At 26.1% G+C, this 17189-nt stretch overlaps 3 protein-coding genes across 6 annotated transcripts; 1 reads left to right on the top strand and 2 right to left on the bottom strand.

Moving 5' to 3' along the window:
* Positions 1 to 1838: 1838 nt before the first annotated feature.
* LOC135923168 (uncharacterized) lies at positions 1839 to 3467 on the bottom strand. Its single transcript, XM_065457770.1, has one exon. The coding sequence runs from the start codon at positions 3465 to 3467 to the stop codon at positions 1839 to 1841; it is 1629 nt and encodes a 542-aa protein (XP_065313842.1).
* A 1915-nt stretch (positions 3468 to 5382) lies between these two features.
* LOC135931539 (uncharacterized) lies at positions 5383 to 9629 on the bottom strand. 4 transcript variants are annotated; one of them, XR_010573080.1, is made up of 11 exons: positions 9547 to 9629; positions 8916 to 9002; positions 8632 to 8718; positions 8359 to 8445; positions 8079 to 8162; positions 7859 to 8038; positions 6676 to 7774; positions 6348 to 6637; positions 6156 to 6304; positions 5810 to 6111; positions 5383 to 5749 (listed from the first exon to the last, which is right to left on the bottom strand). XR_010573080.1 is itself a non-coding variant. In XM_065468732.1 (10 exons), the coding sequence occupies exons 1-6, from the start codon at positions 9615 to 9617 to the stop codon at positions 8032 to 8034; spliced, it is 423 nt and encodes a 140-aa protein (XP_065324804.1). In that variant the 5' UTR covers positions 9618 to 9623; the 3' UTR covers positions 5383 to 6111; positions 6156 to 6304; positions 6348 to 6637; positions 6676 to 7774; positions 7859 to 8031. The 4 variants fall into 4 exon arrangements, 1 of the variants encoding a protein (XP_065324804.1); XR_010573079.1 differs by having other exon boundaries at positions 5383 to 5776; positions 5844 to 6111; XR_010573081.1 differs by having other exon boundaries at positions 5383 to 6111; positions 6348 to 6608.
* Positions 9630 to 14655: 5026 nt separating this feature from the next.
* On the top strand, positions 14656 to 15984 carry LOC135931916 (endothelial differentiation-related factor 1 homolog). Its single transcript, XM_065469232.1, has 5 exons — positions 14656 to 14801; positions 14849 to 14900; positions 15130 to 15290; positions 15471 to 15564; positions 15742 to 15984. The coding sequence occupies exons 1-5, from the start codon at positions 14715 to 14717 to the stop codon at positions 15816 to 15818; spliced, it is 471 nt and encodes a 156-aa protein (XP_065325304.1). The 5' UTR covers positions 14656 to 14714; the 3' UTR covers positions 15819 to 15984.
* The last annotated feature ends 1205 nt before the right edge of the window (positions 15985 to 17189 follow it).

Raw genomic sequence — 17189 nt, 5'->3', positions numbered from 1 at the left:
TTAAAATTTTTCCTTGTAATTCTGATGGCAAAATCATAATTTTCATATTATTTTGAGATTTACATCTAGTAAGCGCCACATATAGTTGTCCATGGGCAAAGACGGGCTCAGGGAGGAATAAGCCTACATGATCAAAAGTTTGTCCTTGACTTTTATTTATTGTAATCACAAAAGCGGGAATTATAGGAAACTGTCGTCTTTTTAAAGTAAATGGTAACTGAGAGTCACTTGGAGCTAGATCTATTCATGGGAGAAAAACTCGATAACCCTTATTAGTGCCTGTCAATACCTCAGCGTCGATAAAATTAATATGTAAATGTCGTATGATTAAACGGGTACCATTACAAAGTCCTTTCTTTGGGCTCAAGTTGCGTATTAGCATAACAATTGTACCAACCTTAAATGTTAGCTTGTAAGGTGGCATACCGGATGGAGTTTGTGAATGCAAAAATTCTATTGGAAAATTCATTATATCTATTATCGCTTTCAATGGAATCTGCACTATAATAATGTTTGATAGGGCCTGAAATTATATTAATGATATAGTTGTTGAGGGTAAGTGCAATTTTATTTTTGGTGGTTAATATTATTTTAGTAGAAAGACTATTTATATCAGCAATTTCTATAGAATTACCATACACACATTTTATTAATGAATCATTTTCAAGCAAATAAGGTGGGATTTCAAAACTATTTGTAGGAAGATCAGAATTGCTGCTTGATAGCCCATCTTCAATTTTAAGTAACCAAGCATTGTAATCAACTTGCTCTGATGGAATACGCATATTATCAATCAAATGTATTATTTTAAAAGACTCCATAAATCTGAACTTTTTATACAGGACTCTATAATATCGACTTTGGAGCCTTTAGGCACTACTGATGAAGTCTGTCTAAAATCACCACCTAATAAAATAACTTTTCCGCCAAATGGTTGGGAATTTTTCATAATGTCTTTAAGTAATCGGTCAATGCATCGCAAAGCGTGTTTAGTCATCATTGTGGCCTCATCAATAATAATCAATTTGCTATTTTTAATATCTAGAGCTAGCGAACTATGTAAATTCATATGGATGTAGAAGTTTCAAAGATAGGCACAGGTAATTTAAATCCGCTATGGATGATTCTTCCCCCTTTTAAAAGAATAGAGGATATGCAGGTGGTTGCAAAAGGCAATACAATTTGATTTTTTGCTCTTGTATAACACATTAAGGTATTGTAAAGATGCTTTTTACCTGAACCTCCAGGGCCATCCATGAAGAAATATCTTTCTGGAATATTTTCTAATTCAATCGCTTGTATAATTAAATCAAAAGTATATTTTTGTAATCGGTTTAATTTAGATATACGCTCGATTGAATCGGCAGCTTCAACATGGGCATCATAATGTTGTTTTGGGGGGATTTTTGTAGATGAAGGAAGATCAAAACTTTGACAGCATAAACCATGATCAAGATAAACGTTTTCAATGTCCATTAAATCCATGTTTATTGCAATTACTTCTCAATATTGACGCAAATAATTTTCAATCATCATAAATCTGAACCTATTCCATAGATATGCAGGATTTTCAGGCTGACAAAAAATGCAGATAAAGGCAAAAGTACTTTGAAGTTGTGACGGCATTTGATATATTGATCCCTCTTCTAAGCATGATTCCCACTCTTTATCATCTGATAACAAATTTCTTTTAATAGCTGCCTCTTTAAAAGTACTCAGTAGAATTCCATTAATAGTTTTTAAATAATCAAAACTTGTAGCCCCGCAAACATGAAGTAATAATAATCGAAGGAAGAATCGTTCACTAGAATTAGGATGAACGGAATACATTCTCGAAATTACATTCTCGAAATTACATTTAATCGTTTTTTTCTTAGTTTCCAATGGTAATTTGTAAACACATAATGATAAGGTATTTCCCCATAAAGATATTGTATAGCATTTAGATCTGTCTTATTTAACTCAAACCATGCCGTTAAAGTAGTATGTTTATTTTCTGATCTCAATAAAGCATCTCTTTCATGTCCATCAGTGAAATATACTGGCTGTTGTAAAGGTAAATGAATTCCTAAGCGAATAACAGCGTGCGAGCGGTCATGCAGATTATTTTCTAATCTCCACATTGATTCACATGCACTCACATATCGCGCATTTAAATGTGATTTAATTTCGTCATGAATATTTATATTTGAAGCAACATTAATGTCAACATTAGTACAGTCACAGCCCTTATAAATATACTTAAAGATATATATTACCGATTTAATAGATGTACAAATTTCCACGTTAATATGAGCATTGAATTTTAACATTAGATATCGATTATATGAAATAACATAACGATTATCCGTAGGTTTACCGGAAAGAATTGTAATACCATTATCTCGCCTTTTATAATATGGATACCCATCAATATTTGGTCTTGTTTCCATTTGAAAATCCTTAGGAAATTTTTTGGTACATATGCCATTTTCCATGCAAGGCGATTTGGGGTTAAATATCCCGCAAGGACCATGTATCATAAAATGGGTAACAATCTGAAAAAGTTTAGGTTCGAGAATTTTATCTGGCATTTCGGCACAAACAAATTTATCTATAGCTTGAGATGTTTCAATTTTGCTATCATCGTTTAAAATAATAAGTATATGGGCATGAGGCAAACCTCTTTTTTGGAACTCGATTGTATATATAAAAGCCATAGATTTACCAAATAATTTTTTTTTATTTATATCGAACAATAATTCATTTAATTTTAATTTAAAAACACGGGCTATTAAATCTGGTCTATCTGTAGGACTTTGCCCGGGAAATAGATTTTCCTTAATTTCACGCCAATTAGGATTGCATGTAAAAGTAATAAACAAATCAGGTTTGCCAAATTTGAGCACAATGGCCATTGCATCGTGATAGCGTTCTCGCATATTTCTTTGAGAACCTTGAAAAGATGATGGTAATATTACTGCTTTACCGGGAATTATATTGTTTGACCTTGTTTCCAAGTAGTCCATTAATCCAGAATATTTATCTACTCGAAATTTTGGCTGATTTTGTCTAATAAAATTTAAATTATTCGCCTCGACCTGTAAATAGGAATCAACAATATATTGTTGTGATAATTTCCCAGCAAAAAGGATTGGGTTGAATTCATTTTCACGAATTGCTAATCTAAATATTTTAAACTGTAGTAGTGAGATATTTGCCCTTGTACGCCCTGTATCTTCACCCTTTAAATCTGGTTTCCAACCAGGGTCACCAAAAGGAAATAATAGAGGATATACCATTGGATCAAGATTAGGGCTTAATATATTTATATTTATCAGATCACTACCATCAACTCGAGGATAGACCTTAATATCCCGTTTAAATGGGGGTTCACCATCATCATTTGTAAAAATCATAGCTACTTCATCTATATTAGGAATGTTATATCTTCGCTTGTCACTTGAGCGATCTGCACGAAAAATCATATTGATTTTTTGAACTGGACGATTTTCTTGAATGGCCCAATTTTTTTTTCCTTCTCAATTTCTCCCAAGGTTTTAAAACTAATAGAAAATGGGTTATTCTGTCTTATTAAAATATCTAATCTTTTCAAGAGATCCTCATTGCAACCAGAATTTTCTTTCATGTGTAACCTGTCATTAACAGCCTGGGTTGTCTCAAGGACATATAGTTGTGCAAATTTAGGAGGCATCCCAGTGGAAGGATATAAATGAGATGTTCGGTGATAAATTTGCCCATGAACTCTAAAACAATATGGGCCCGGGTTTAAACTATTAGAAATCTGTGCTCCCATGGATGCGTACGCAAGTGAACTATTATAAGATCTTATATATTTCAAAAAGTTTGAATGAAATTCATTGTTAGGATTAGATAAAAGGTCTTGTAAAAAAGGAATATATCGGATTGATGGTATCTTAACTTTACCCTTATGACAGCAATTCTTAAATTTGCCATCTGTGGGGTTTTGCAATAAAAAATTTAGAGAATCGCAATAATGGCACTTAGTGTTGAGTAATCCACAATAATGTTCTTGTACTAATGATTGTTGTGCAGAAATATTTATCTAAAATAAATAAAATTAATTTGAGGCCTGCTAAAAATTATACATATAATTTAATATTTTGTAATTATTCAGAGACCTGCAGACCCGGTGTAGTATTGTAAAATCAACCATCAAAAATTAATACGTTATTGATTCTATAATATTGTAAAATTAATACCGTATTGATAATTTATGTCCGAACCTCAACTTTTACGAATAAAATCTAAAATATAATTTATAAATCTTTGATTCGACATTTATATATGAATCACAAAATTTTAAAAACTCAATCAATGAGGTCCATCTAATTTATTTGAATTCATAATATCATTTATAAAACTTTGAATCAACAATTATATAGCACTTCACAAATTACAAATAATGAGTAAACAAATATAAATAGGATATCAAGAATTGTAAAATAAATAAATTCCCTGATAAATTATATAAAAGAATAGAAAATCATATTTATCATTTAAATATATTTAAAACTATTAAATCTATTTTAAATAAATTTTTTACAAATCGAAAATGGCCGCCAATATTTATAAAGCGATGAAAAAATTTATAATAAATAAATATTTTACAATTTTAATGGCCGCCAATATATTTGAAGCGATGCAAAACGGTATTGATTCTACAATAGCAATATATCACTACGGTATTGAATCTATAATGATAATATCAATACGGTATTGAAGTTACAATGGGTATTGATTTCACAATCCTACGCCGGCTCGATGTAAACATATGCCAGGCTTATAATAATTTTTTATAAAATATTCCATGGGTAATTACGATCAGCGTCTACATGCCAGAAAATTTGATGGAGGCAAACCCCTCCAAAATCTACCCATACCCACCTAAAAAAAATCCTGCGGCCTTCGGCCGCGAAATTTACAGACCTACGATGGTATAGTGATTTTATTTAAAAAATCTTATCTGCCACCATTTATAACCTTACAACATAATTCTATTTACAATCAATCAAGCCTATTTAGGGAAAAAAAAATTTAAAAATTTGTAGGTGATAATGAACCTTTATTTAAATAATGCAATCTTTTCATAATTTGGTATTCACTTTATTTTCATAAAATGTATATAAGTGAATTAAATGAGATAACATATTAATATTTCTATAAAAAAGATCTAAAATATTGTAAAAAATATAAGACGAATAAATTTAAAGAGGTATATTTAGCTTGATTCCACATAATTAAAAACAAGTATTGTAAATAGAGCTATTATATAAAATATTAAAATAAAATGAATTATAGTATATTTTGCATTGAAATTATAAAATGTTAAATTAAATATACATTATTTAAAAGCCTATATATTCGCTGTGAAAAAGATACATTAATTATTTTATTAATAATTTGGATAACCTTATAGATGTTAATGCAAATTGTGTTATAATATCATCAATTGTAAATTTTTCAAAAACATCAATATCGCTGGATATTAACAGTAAATTTTCCAAAAATGGGTCCGAAATTTTATTCCGCATTCGAGTTTTGTTAATTTTTACTTTACTCATGGCTCTTTCGGCTGAACAGGAAGTTGTAGGAAGGGTTAATAAATATTTATATAATAAATTTAAATTAGAATAAGAATTTAATTGATTTAAAAGTCGGTATGGTAATATAAAAGAAAATTTTATCCATTTTTTTATTTTGGTCATGATTTCGCTGTTGATATTTTCTTTGGTAATTTGATCGTTTGCAATACCTTTAATTATATACAATTACATCAATAAATTACTTTCATCAATATATAAAGCGTCATTGTTTTTAACTTTTAAAAGATCTTCGCAAAAAATGATTGATTGAGACTCCAAATATAAAGAGCGAAAATCATTATATTCATCAACAATGTTTTGGACATCCAATTGATAATTATTACAAATTTCGGATATTTGCCATCCTTCTATTTTTTCATTATCCATAATTCCAGCGGGAGTAAAAGATATCTGTGATAAAAAATTAAAACAATCATAATTAAATCGATCATTTAGGTGATTAATTATTGCATTTAGCACAGGGAAAAATATTTCCGTTCTATATCTATAATAATAAATAATAATTTAAATTTTTTTAATTTATTCAACTTGTTTTTTTTTGTTCAACGTAATTATTGAATTCTGATTGATCCAATTTGAATATTGATTTCATATTATACAAATCGTTATTACATTATTCTTTTTCAAAAAACTATTAGATAAGGAATGTAATTTTAAAAATATATTGTCTCCGTTAGCTATATTTTAAAATTATTTATAGAAATAGTAACTAATATTAACCTTTTAGTTTTTGTAATTTATTTTTTGTATGTTGTATTAATTTGGTTACCAAAGCCAAATCATTACCAACTGCCTGCATTTCAATACAAGCCTCATGTGTACATTTCAATATTTCTTTCAAAATAAATAGACTTAATATAAAATTTTCATCTTTAATTCTTGATAATAATCCATCGGCAATGGAAGAGGTGCTTGGGTCATTAGAATCTTTTAATTCAACTAATGATGCTAAAATATGTTCATAAACATCTAAAAAGATTTCTACAGATTTGTAGGATGATGACCAATTTCTGAAAATATATAACTTTCATTAAAATTTTTTATTTACCTTGTTGTGTTTTTAATTCTTTTAAGAGATTTCTTGGACTTTCTCATTTGATATTTAACAAACACACCTTGACGTCTAACTCCATTCATAAAATTATATAACTCATCTAATATTCCCATTGCCTTTTTCATTTCAATTTTGCATCCACAAACATGAGCAACTACTAAATTTAGCCGATGTGCATGGCACCAAATATAGATGGCTTTTGGAGCCTCTTTCAATATTAAAGCCTGCATTCCTTTGTATACTCCTCTCATATTCCCTGCACCATCCATACTTTGTCCAACCAAATAATCAAGAGGAAGACCAAGATCATTAAACTTAGAAAAAACATGTTTCTTTATATTTTCCCCAGTGGTTTCTGATGTTGTAAAACATGTATGATCCTTTCTACAGGATGTGGATGCAGATCATCTTCTATATACCGTACAAGCAAAGCTATGCATTCTTTTTTAGACACATCATATGTTCCATCTAATATGATGCTATAAGCACGATTCTCTTTAATTTTTTGAATAATGCTTTTTGTTATTTTTATCTTAATAATTTCAGTTATTTTTTTCACGTGGCCATATGACAATAAATTTATATAAGGTCTCGAAATTTTATCTGATTTTTTTCTCCGCAATTTTTCGTTGTTATCCATGTATGCACGTAAAGTTGGAACCGTTTTTGCCATTAATTTTATGAGACACATAAAATTACCTTCATTCGAATTAGAACCCCAAAAGGCTATATTACATTTTATAAGGTACATAATGGCATCGATAATATTATGAACTATATTGCGATTTTCCATGATTATATCAAGCTTATTTGATAGCAAATGATCTTGAATGCGTTTATTTGCAAGCCAAGTCATGTTTGCATATTCACAATCTTTATGAAGAGAATATGCTTCGTGTCTCTCTAAGTCACGCTTTATGTTTTTCCAATTATTTACCCTAAATTGAGTCCAAAAAGTATTGGACTTAGGGCCACAAACATAATACAATATAGAGAAAAGACTTTGTCTAAAATAGTGCTATAAGATAGCCAATTTCTGGGGTTGAGGGAACCATCTATATTAACCTTTCTATAATAGGTTATATTCATGCTCCTGTTTAAAAAGTAAAAATAATAAAAACTGGTATAGAAATAATGGATGGGTAAAAATTAATGAAAATTAAATATTATTTAAAACCTCTTGAGAGTAACAGGATATTGAAATTTATTTGTACATGGCTGACAAGGGCCTACAGAAATTATGAAATTAATCAAAATATTTGTCATCCTAAATAATTTGAAGTGAAATGGGTCATTTGGTTCCTTCTTTTTGTATAGCTGAATAAGACTTGGACTTTGAATATCCTCATTTTATTCCCTTCAAAAGTTATTATATAAATTTTATTTAAATAAAATACCTCATGCAAAGTAAGCGCATCACTAGAACTGGGGATTGGATGAGGAGATAATACAATTTGTGACTCTTCAATAACTGAGATTTTCTATAAATAAAGAGGAGTTTAATTTCTTTCCTAATAAAAAACTATATTTTTAATAAAATTTTAACCAAATGGTAATTTTTTTCTTAACAACATTATAATTAAGTTTTTAATAAATGTTGGAAATATTTGAATAACCTCATAATCATAATATATTTCCTTCAAAAGTTATCATATAATTCGTATTTAAATTAAATACCTCATCATGCAAAGTAAGCGCCTCACTGGAACTGGGGATTGGATGAGGAGATAATACAATTTGTGAATCTTCAATAACTGAAATTTTCTATAAATAAAGAGGAGTAATTTATTTCCTTATAAAAAACTATATTTTTAATAAAATTTTAGCCAAATGGTAATTTATTTCTTAACTACATTATAATTAAGTTTTTAATAAATGTTGGAAATATTTGAATAACCTCATAATCATAATTTATTTCCTTCTAAATTTATCATATAATTCATTAAATACCTCATCATGCAAAGTAAACGCTTCACTGGAACTGGGGATTGGATGAGGAGATAATACAATTTGTGAATCTTCAATAACTGAGATTTTCTATAAATAAAGAGGAGTTTAATTACTTTCCTTATGAAAAACTATATTTTTAATAAAATTTTAGCCAAATGGTAATTTTTTTCTTAACTACATTATAATTAAGTTTTTAATAAATGTTGGAAATATTTGAATAACCTCATAATCATAATTTATTTTCCTTCCAAATTTATCATATAATTCGTATTTAGATTAAATACCTCATCATGCAAAGTAAGCGCTTCACTGGAACTGGGGATTGGATGAGGAGATAATACAATTTGTGAATCTTCAATAACTGAGATTTTCTATAAATAAAGAGGAGTTTAATTTCTTTCCTTATGAAAAACTATATTTTTAATAATTTTAGCCAAATGGTAATTTTTTTTTTAACTACATTATAATTAAGTTTTTAATAAAGTTTTAATTCTACAAGAATATATGATTGAGAAAACAGGCATTAAAAATATTATGAAGTCCAACATAAAGTTATCAGGTTACAATGGCAAGATGATACAAGTGATAGGTACAGCAGTGAATGTAGAATACAAAGGGAATTCACAAATTTTGAACGCGTTAATCATAAACATTAATAAAATGTCTTTGTTGGGAAGATCATGTTAAATTTTGAAAATATACTTGAAAGATTCATAGGCATGATAGATGCAGATTAATATAAAACTGCGAACACATGAGGAAATCATAAAAGAATATTATAATGACTGTAAAAACAATAGTAAACTTATAAATAGAAAAATTAGTATAAATAACATTGTGAAATTCATGTTGAAAGTATATTATATAAAGAAATTCTAATAGCTAAATAAAACAATGATAATATTATAAACATACCTAATATAACACATAATGTAAATGGATGAAATACGCAGATAACATTTTGAAAATAGTTGAATCCAATTCATATTATAAAAAAAAGTAATAGAACTTTGAAATCTTAATTCAATTAAAGATGAAAAGATTTAAATTTAAAAATTCCTAGAAATTAACATTACCTTACTTTTATTATTTTACTACATTATATTAACTTAATAAGTTTTTTTAATACTTTGGTTTTAAATTTTTATTATTAACCTATTAAACATATTGTTAAATTGAACTTTATAAAGTATATATAGATATAAAAATAGTGAGATAAACAGTTAAAAAAATATTTAATAATAAAATATATTATACCCTGACTACTTTAATATTAATTTTATTCTAGTATAATTTTAAATAAAAATCAGTTTCTATTAATTCACAAATTTAAGGTATATTTTCAATAATATTTATTGTCTTTAGTTACAATAATAAATAAAAAATATTACTTTTTGGAAGTAAGATGTTATTGTCTTATTTTGCAACTGGGTTTTAACTCCATTTGTGATATTATATGGAATATCACAATTTAAGGATACCCAATTATTATTATCTCTTTTGATGGCTACCTTTGTAAATTTCATATCAGTTGGCTTGACATGAAGATGTTTATGTTTATAATGTTCATGTATCTTGTCACTTCTTATTTTAGAAGTTTTACAGTTAAGGTAATTACACTTTACCTTAAATAAGGTTCTGTTACTTGGCATCTAGAAAGAAATAATTATTATAATATAATTTTTTACATATTATGTTTTTTATTATTCTTTGCTTGCTGATATATGTTTTTATGCATGACTCAAAAAATTACCTAAAATTTATCCTGCTAAAATCTAGAAATTTATTAAAAAACATAATATAAATATATTAACCTCTAAGAAAAGTACCAAATAGGAAATGTGTAAATATTAACTTAATAAAATGATAAATCGTTGACAAAGAAAATTTATATTATTTATTAATTGACAAATATCTTTACTTTAGTTGACATTTTTCAGAAAATCAAACGATAACCATCATAATCGTATTAATTAATGGATTAAAAAAAGATTATAATTCAAATCAAAAATTACCCACCAAAAATCAATACCTACCCCCAAAAAAATAATGCCTACCCCCAAAAAATTAATATCAACCGCTTAAAATCAATACCTACCCCCAAAAATGCTAATATATTTTGGAGGCATTTGTCTCCTACCCCCCCCCCCCGGCCATGTAGACGCTGATTTACGATTATGTAGCACATACTTATTTTATCTTATATTTTGCCCGTCAAGGTGATAATATAATAAGAATTTTCTCCTTTATTAGTTGATGAAATATATTTTTTATTGTGGATATAAATTAAAATTAATAACCATATACTTCATAAATAAATAATAAATTTTGAATAACCCCTGATGATGGATTAATCAAAAATTTTTCTATCTATCTTATGAGATGTGATTCAGAAATTTATATTTATTAAAATATTTGTTATACAACAAATATTAAAATTTTTAACTTGGTTTGTTTTTATTAATTTGGGTAGATTAAGATTTTGTTGAATAGTAGATTTTGGTAGTGTCTAATTTAAAAAAATTTATTTGTTAACATAAATTAAAATTTTTAACTTCGTTTGTTATTATTGATTTGGGTAGATTAAGATTCTGTTGAATGAATAGTACATTTTGGTAATATGATTCGTGGAATCTAATTTAAAAAAAATCTATTTGATAACATAAATTAAATTTTTTAACTTCGTTTGTTTTTATTGATTTGGGTAGATTAAGAGTCTGTTGAATGGCACATTTCGGCAATATGATTCGTAAAATCTAATTTAAATAAATTTATTTGTTGACATAAATTAAAATTTTTAACTTGATTTGTTTTTATTGATATAGGATCACTAAAAAAATTATACTTAGATATTGTACCAAACCAAGTAAAAAATTTTAATACCTCATAAAATATGAAAATTCTGATTCATTTTGATTTTAGAGAAAATTTCCTATCTTATAAGGTAATTAAAATTTTTAACCTGTTTTGTTTTAATTGATATAATAATTACAAAAAAAAATTATACTCGGTTGTTGGACATTGATGTAGATAGCGTATTCTGATTTATAAAAAATAATATAATTATAAAGAAACTGAAAAAATAATACTTGGTGTTGGACCAAACCAATTTTAAAATTTTAATTTATATACATTACAAATCATACCTCATAAAATAGGAAAATTCTGATCCATTTTGATTTTAGCTAAATTATTTTGTAAAAATAAAACAACCTAAAAAAAGTGGATCCACATTTATTAATTAAGGCTCCTGAATACTTAGATATTGTACCAAACCAAATAAAAAATTTTAATTTATATACATTACAAATCATACCTCATAAAATATGAAAATTCTGATTCATTTTGATTTTAGAGAAAATTTCCTATCAAGGAAATTAAAAATTTTAACCTGGTTTGTTTTTATTGATATAATAATTACAAAAAAATATTATACTTGGTTGTTGGACATTGATGTAGATAGCGTATTCTGATTTATAAAAAATAATATAATTATAAAGAAACTGAAAAAATAATACTTGGTGTTGGACCAAACCAATTTTAAATTTTAATTTATATACATTACAAATCATACATCATAAAATAGGAAAATTCTGATCCATTTTGATTTTAGCTAAATTATTTTGTAAAAATAAAACAACCTAAAAAAAGTAGATCCACATTTATTAATTAAGGCCCCTGAATATTTAGATATTGTACCCAAGTAAAAAATTTTAATTTATATATATTACAAATCATACCTCATAAAATATGAAAATTCTGATTCATTTTGATTTTAGAGAAAATTTCCTATCTTATAAGGTAATTAAAAATTTTAACGTGGTTTATTTTTATTGATATAATAATTACAAAAAAAAATTATACTTGGTTTATTTTTATTGATATAATAATTACAAAAAAAAATTATACTTGGTTGTTGTACATTGATGTAGATAGCGTATTCTGATTTATAAAAAATAATATAATTATAAAGAAACTGAAAAAATAATACTTGGTGTTGGACCAAACCAATTTTAAAATTTTAATTTATATACATTACAAATCATACCTCATAAAATAGGAAAATTCTGATCTATTTTGATTTTAGCTAAATTATTTTGTAAAAATATAACAACCTAAAAAAGTGGATCCACATTTATTAATTAATGCCCCTGATTACTGGTTTCAGATGATAAAGCTAGGTAATTATATATTTTCTAAATTTTGATTTTTTTCTAGATTTATGTTAATTGAGGTTGGCTTTCTTAGCTAAATTATTTTGTAAACAAAATAAATCAAAATTGTAAAAAAAAATTTACCCTGTTTTGTTTTCTTTAATCAAAATTGTAAAAAAATTTTTTACCTTGTTTTGTTTTCTTTCCATTATTTTGTATATATGAAAAAACTTTTTATATATGTGTATTAAATTATATATTATATATATTATCTTTAATCAAAATTGTAAAAAAAAATTTTACCTTGTTTTGTTTTCTTTTCATTATTTTGTAACATATAAAAAAACTTGTGTATTAAATTATATATTATATATATTAATAAGAAATATCTGTAAGATGTAATAGTAGATGAAATTATGGTTTTTTTTTGTAATGATATGTATGGTTATAGAGTGATGTGGTATGGTTTTTATGTAAGTGATTTGTGAATGAATGATTTAGTTTTCACGTTGATTACCATTGATCAAATTTGCTATAATTATTTTGATTGGGCAAATAATATTTAAAAGAAAACTATTGGCTAAATTTGATTAACATTTTTTGAGGATTATATATATAGATGTTTACTTATTTTTATAAATAAATCTCTTAGGCTGCATTCATAGTGGAGACGGATCCGATTTTTACATCCGTTCCGTCAAAAGTCAATCTCATTAAAAATGATATATATGTTCATAGTGCGTCCGTTCCGATACCTTCCGTCTTAAAAACGGACCCGGCAAATTTTGAAGTCAAAACATTTTGAATTTTTGATCCGGCAAATCTTATAGAGAGTTATAACGTTACTTACAATTTTTTTATAGTCTATGAACATTTATATCATTTTTAATGAGTTTGACTTTTGACGTAACAGATGTAAAAACGGATCCGTCTCCACTATGAATGCAGCCTTATACTTATTTGGATTTGGACCTTGAAAATAATTTTAAGATGAGGTATGGTAATTAAATTTAAATATCAATAATATAGTTGATTAGTGATTTTGAACTCGGCTAATTACAATATTTAATTTGTTAATTTTCAATTAATATTTATTTAATTCTTATTAATTTTTAAATTATAAAATTAAATCTATATATTACTCAATAGAATTATAAAAGAAATCATTCAGTGGGCAATCAAAAAAAATTATTTCAAGGGGGTATTAAGGAGCCATTAAAAAAAAATTTTTGCTTCAGGGGGCTATTCAAATTTTTCAGGGGGCTCGAGCCCCTGCGCGCCCTCCCTAGCGACGCCACTGGTCCTATTATAAAAATAATGACCCATTTTGTAAAATTGTAATTTAATTTCGTTAGAAAAATGATTAAATTTGTTTTCTACCCAGCATCTATTTTTAGCGCTTCTCTATTCAATTGTTACGAACTTTTTATAAAAGTCGCGAGATAATAAAAGTAGATTTTATAAAAAAAATTAAAGTAATTTTTAATGAAAATAAAGTTTGAAATGACCTTGTTTGTGTTTTGATGAGTTTTGTAAAATTCGAGTCAATAATGGCCGCTAGAATATAGTAATTACACTGGAGAAAAAAAATAGACTTTGAAAAATATTTTTCTGATGTTTATTATAATTATTATTCTTTTATCACTCAGTCTCAAACTTATCAGTCATTTTTATTGTGAATAATTCATTAATAAGTCTTATATATTTAGCACATTTTATATGTTAAACATAGTTAATACAAATTAATTTATTATTGACCACGTTAAAGAATAGAATAATGATGAAATATTGTAAAATGTTTCCTATTAATCATAGTAGTACTTATGTTGAACTTATGTTGACAGCTAATCTATCAAATTTATGTATATAACAATAAAATTAAGATCTTCTGTGTACTGTTCCAAATTTCGTCATATTTTTCAAATCGAAATGTCTTATTTGCAATCAAATATTGGCTGGGATGATGTTGTAGTATTGAGGAAACCTCAACAAGGAAATGAATTAAAGTCTCAAAAAGTTATAATATTTTTAATATCTGAAATTTATAATCTGCAATAAAATAGGCAATTAAAGAAGCTCAACGAAAAGGGGTTCCTGTCGATACTGCCAAGAAATGTAAAATATTTATTATCATTTTATTTTTTAACATTCATATGATAAATTTCTTCCTAACTATTTTAAGCCTACATATTTAATATACATTATCATGTCCCTCTAACACTAGGAGTGGGGTGGGATAGGATACAATTTTATCATAAGGCCACTCTATGTCTTATGGAGTGATGAATTAATATTTTTTAAATCAATAAAAGTTTTTAATTATATATTTAAATACTAATTATAGATGCAGCTGGCACCAACAAACAAAAAAGTGTTGATAAAAATACCCTTAAACTTGAACAAGACACAGAAAATTTGCAACATGAAAAGGTTCCTCTTGAGTTAGGAAAGATAATATCTAAAAGGAGAGTTGAAATGAATATGACCCAAAAGGATTTGGCAACTGTAATAAAAATGATGTTTTCTTATCTCTTTGTCATTAATATAAACTAGTAAGAGATGTTCATCAATCAAAATATCTTTATCATATTATTGTTTTTTCCTAATTTGAGTTTTTATACTTTATTATTGTCATTTTTTGTTGTTTTATATTAGTTTTTTTTAGTGATTACTTATTTTTTGTAGAAAATTTGTGAAAAACCTCAAATAGTCAATGAATATGAAAGTGGAAAAGCTATACCCAACCAACAAATCATTTCTAAGATGGAAAGAATTTTAAGTTATTATTATATATGTTATAGGTTTTCTATATTCTGATTAAACATACCACATATATATTTATATAAATTTGGCTAAATTTTATCATTTATATTTTGAGATTTATCTTTTAAACATTATATTCAGTGGTATCAAGAAAATATATTTATAAATATTTTTATAACCTAAATGCCAACAGGTATGAAATTGAGAGGTAAAGACAAAGGGAAACTGATTGCACCCCCAACTACAAATATACAAACTACAAAAAAATAAAAATAATACAATAATTTTTTAACTTTATTAATATATTATATATCTCTATTTTTATTTTACTGATAATATTTACTATGATTATAAATTATTATAAAAATGTATAATTTATAAGATTTATTTTATTCTTGTAATTTCTATTGTTATTTTAATAAAAGAAAGAGACATTCTAAGGCATATTTTAAAAATGTTCAAAAGAAAAATACTTATACACTCAATATTTATAGTACATCTATTCAAAAGAGAATATGCAAATTAGATGTTTAGATATATTTTAAAAAAAACTTTAATACCTGTCTTGCCCCAAAATTTTTAAAAATATTAGGCCCAACCCAGCTTGAACATGATTTTTTTAAAAAAATTAACTTGTTCGGGCTGGGTTATGGGCCTGACTTACTTTTGCAGATCTCTAATATAAATCTTTGTGAACGAATTATTGAAATGAGTTGGTTCTTATTAAGAAAATATATGGCATAAGTTATGCTTGCAAGGTTGGGCCGTAATTAATTATATATTAATTCCATAAGTACAATTCCTTTTTTCAATAACTAATTAATTACACTTTAAAAAAAGGAGTAAGTAATCAAAATTAATTATATTTCAGGCATGCAATTTTAAATTAGCAGCTATAATTCACAATTACATTTATAATTTATTTTTTTATGAAAACCGCTTAAAAATTGCAGTCATTCATTCATATTTTATTTCAAATTTAATTATATTTCTTTCATATTTTTGACGGAAAAGTTTTAAATTCTTTAACTTACCTTGAACTCTGACGATATTGCTCCAAATAAATTGTCAATATTCAGTTCATTTTTTTTTAAATAACTTAAAACTATAAAACCACAAGCGCTGGTTGTGCACTCTGTCATTAAATTGAGGGACCACAATCAAACAACCAGTAATTTCCTATAATCATAAAGTTATGTTTAAATATTATATTTTTGTTTATAATAATCTTGTTACTTTAAAAAAAAACATCCTTAAATATTAACACATTTTTTTTACTGAATTATTAAAAGCAAATATTGTACAAACTTTACCAGAATTTTTTCAAAGTTATGCCAAGAATATAAATATTGTTAATTAGGGTAGAAAAAGTTTCAAATGTTAATACTCATAATGTCTATTTATATTTAGACACCATAAGCATATCCAGGATTATCCCAAGGTGGGGGGATTGACCTTTTTGGCGGGTCTTCTACCCCCCCTTTGTCCGGGCTTCTGCCGAGTTTCCTTAGCCTATATATAACTAGAAAATATTTTTACAAAATAGGGAGGTTAATTTTAATAAAAACAACTTATTATTTAAAAAGTACGATATTGGTTACCAAAGAGATGGTAACCGATTTAAATTATTGACTTAAATTC

This window comes from Gordionus sp. m RMFG-2023, chromosome 1, assembly GCF_954871325.1.
Source record: "Gordionus sp. m RMFG-2023 chromosome 1, tfGorSpeb1-WG-v2, whole genome shotgun sequence".
NCBI lineage: Eukaryota > Metazoa > Nematomorpha > Gordioida > Chordodea > Parachordodidae > Gordionus > Gordionus sp. m RMFG-2023.
The sequence above is the reverse complement of the archived record's forward strand: the minus strand, read 5'-3'. Positions and strand labels throughout refer to the sequence as shown.

What these genes read in the sequence shown, in the direction of transcription:
- LOC135923168 (XM_065457770.1), bottom strand. Translation starts at nt 3,467, where the DNA reads ATGATTTTTCGTGCAGATCGCTCAAGTGACAAGCGAAGATATAACATT.
- LOC135931916 (XM_065469232.1), top strand. Translation starts at nt 14,715, where the DNA reads ATGTCTTATTTGCAATCAAATATTGGCTGGGATGATGTTGTAGTATTG. An exon ending in TGTCGATACTGCCAAGAAAT is followed by an intron (nt 14,901 to 15,129) that starts GTAAAATATTTA and finishes TACTAATTATAG; the next exon opens with ATGCAGCTGGCACCAACAAA. An exon ending in CCCAAAAGGATTTGGCAACT is followed by an intron (nt 15,291 to 15,470) that starts GTAATAAAAATG and finishes TATTTTTTGTAG; the next exon opens with AAAATTTGTGAAAAACCTCA.
- LOC135931539 (XM_065468732.1), bottom strand. Translation starts at nt 9,617, where the DNA reads ATGAATTGGATTCAACTATTTTCAAAATGTTATCTGCGTATTTCATCC. An exon ending in TACATTATGTGTTATATTAG is followed by an intron (nt 9,003 to 9,546) that starts GTATGTTTATAA and finishes CTTTATTTATAG; the next exon opens with AAAATCTCAGTTATTGAAGA. An exon ending in CGCTTACTTTGCATGATGAG is followed by an intron (nt 8,163 to 8,358) that starts GTATTTAATTTA and finishes CTTTATTTATAG; the next exon opens with AAAATCTCAGTTATTGAAGA.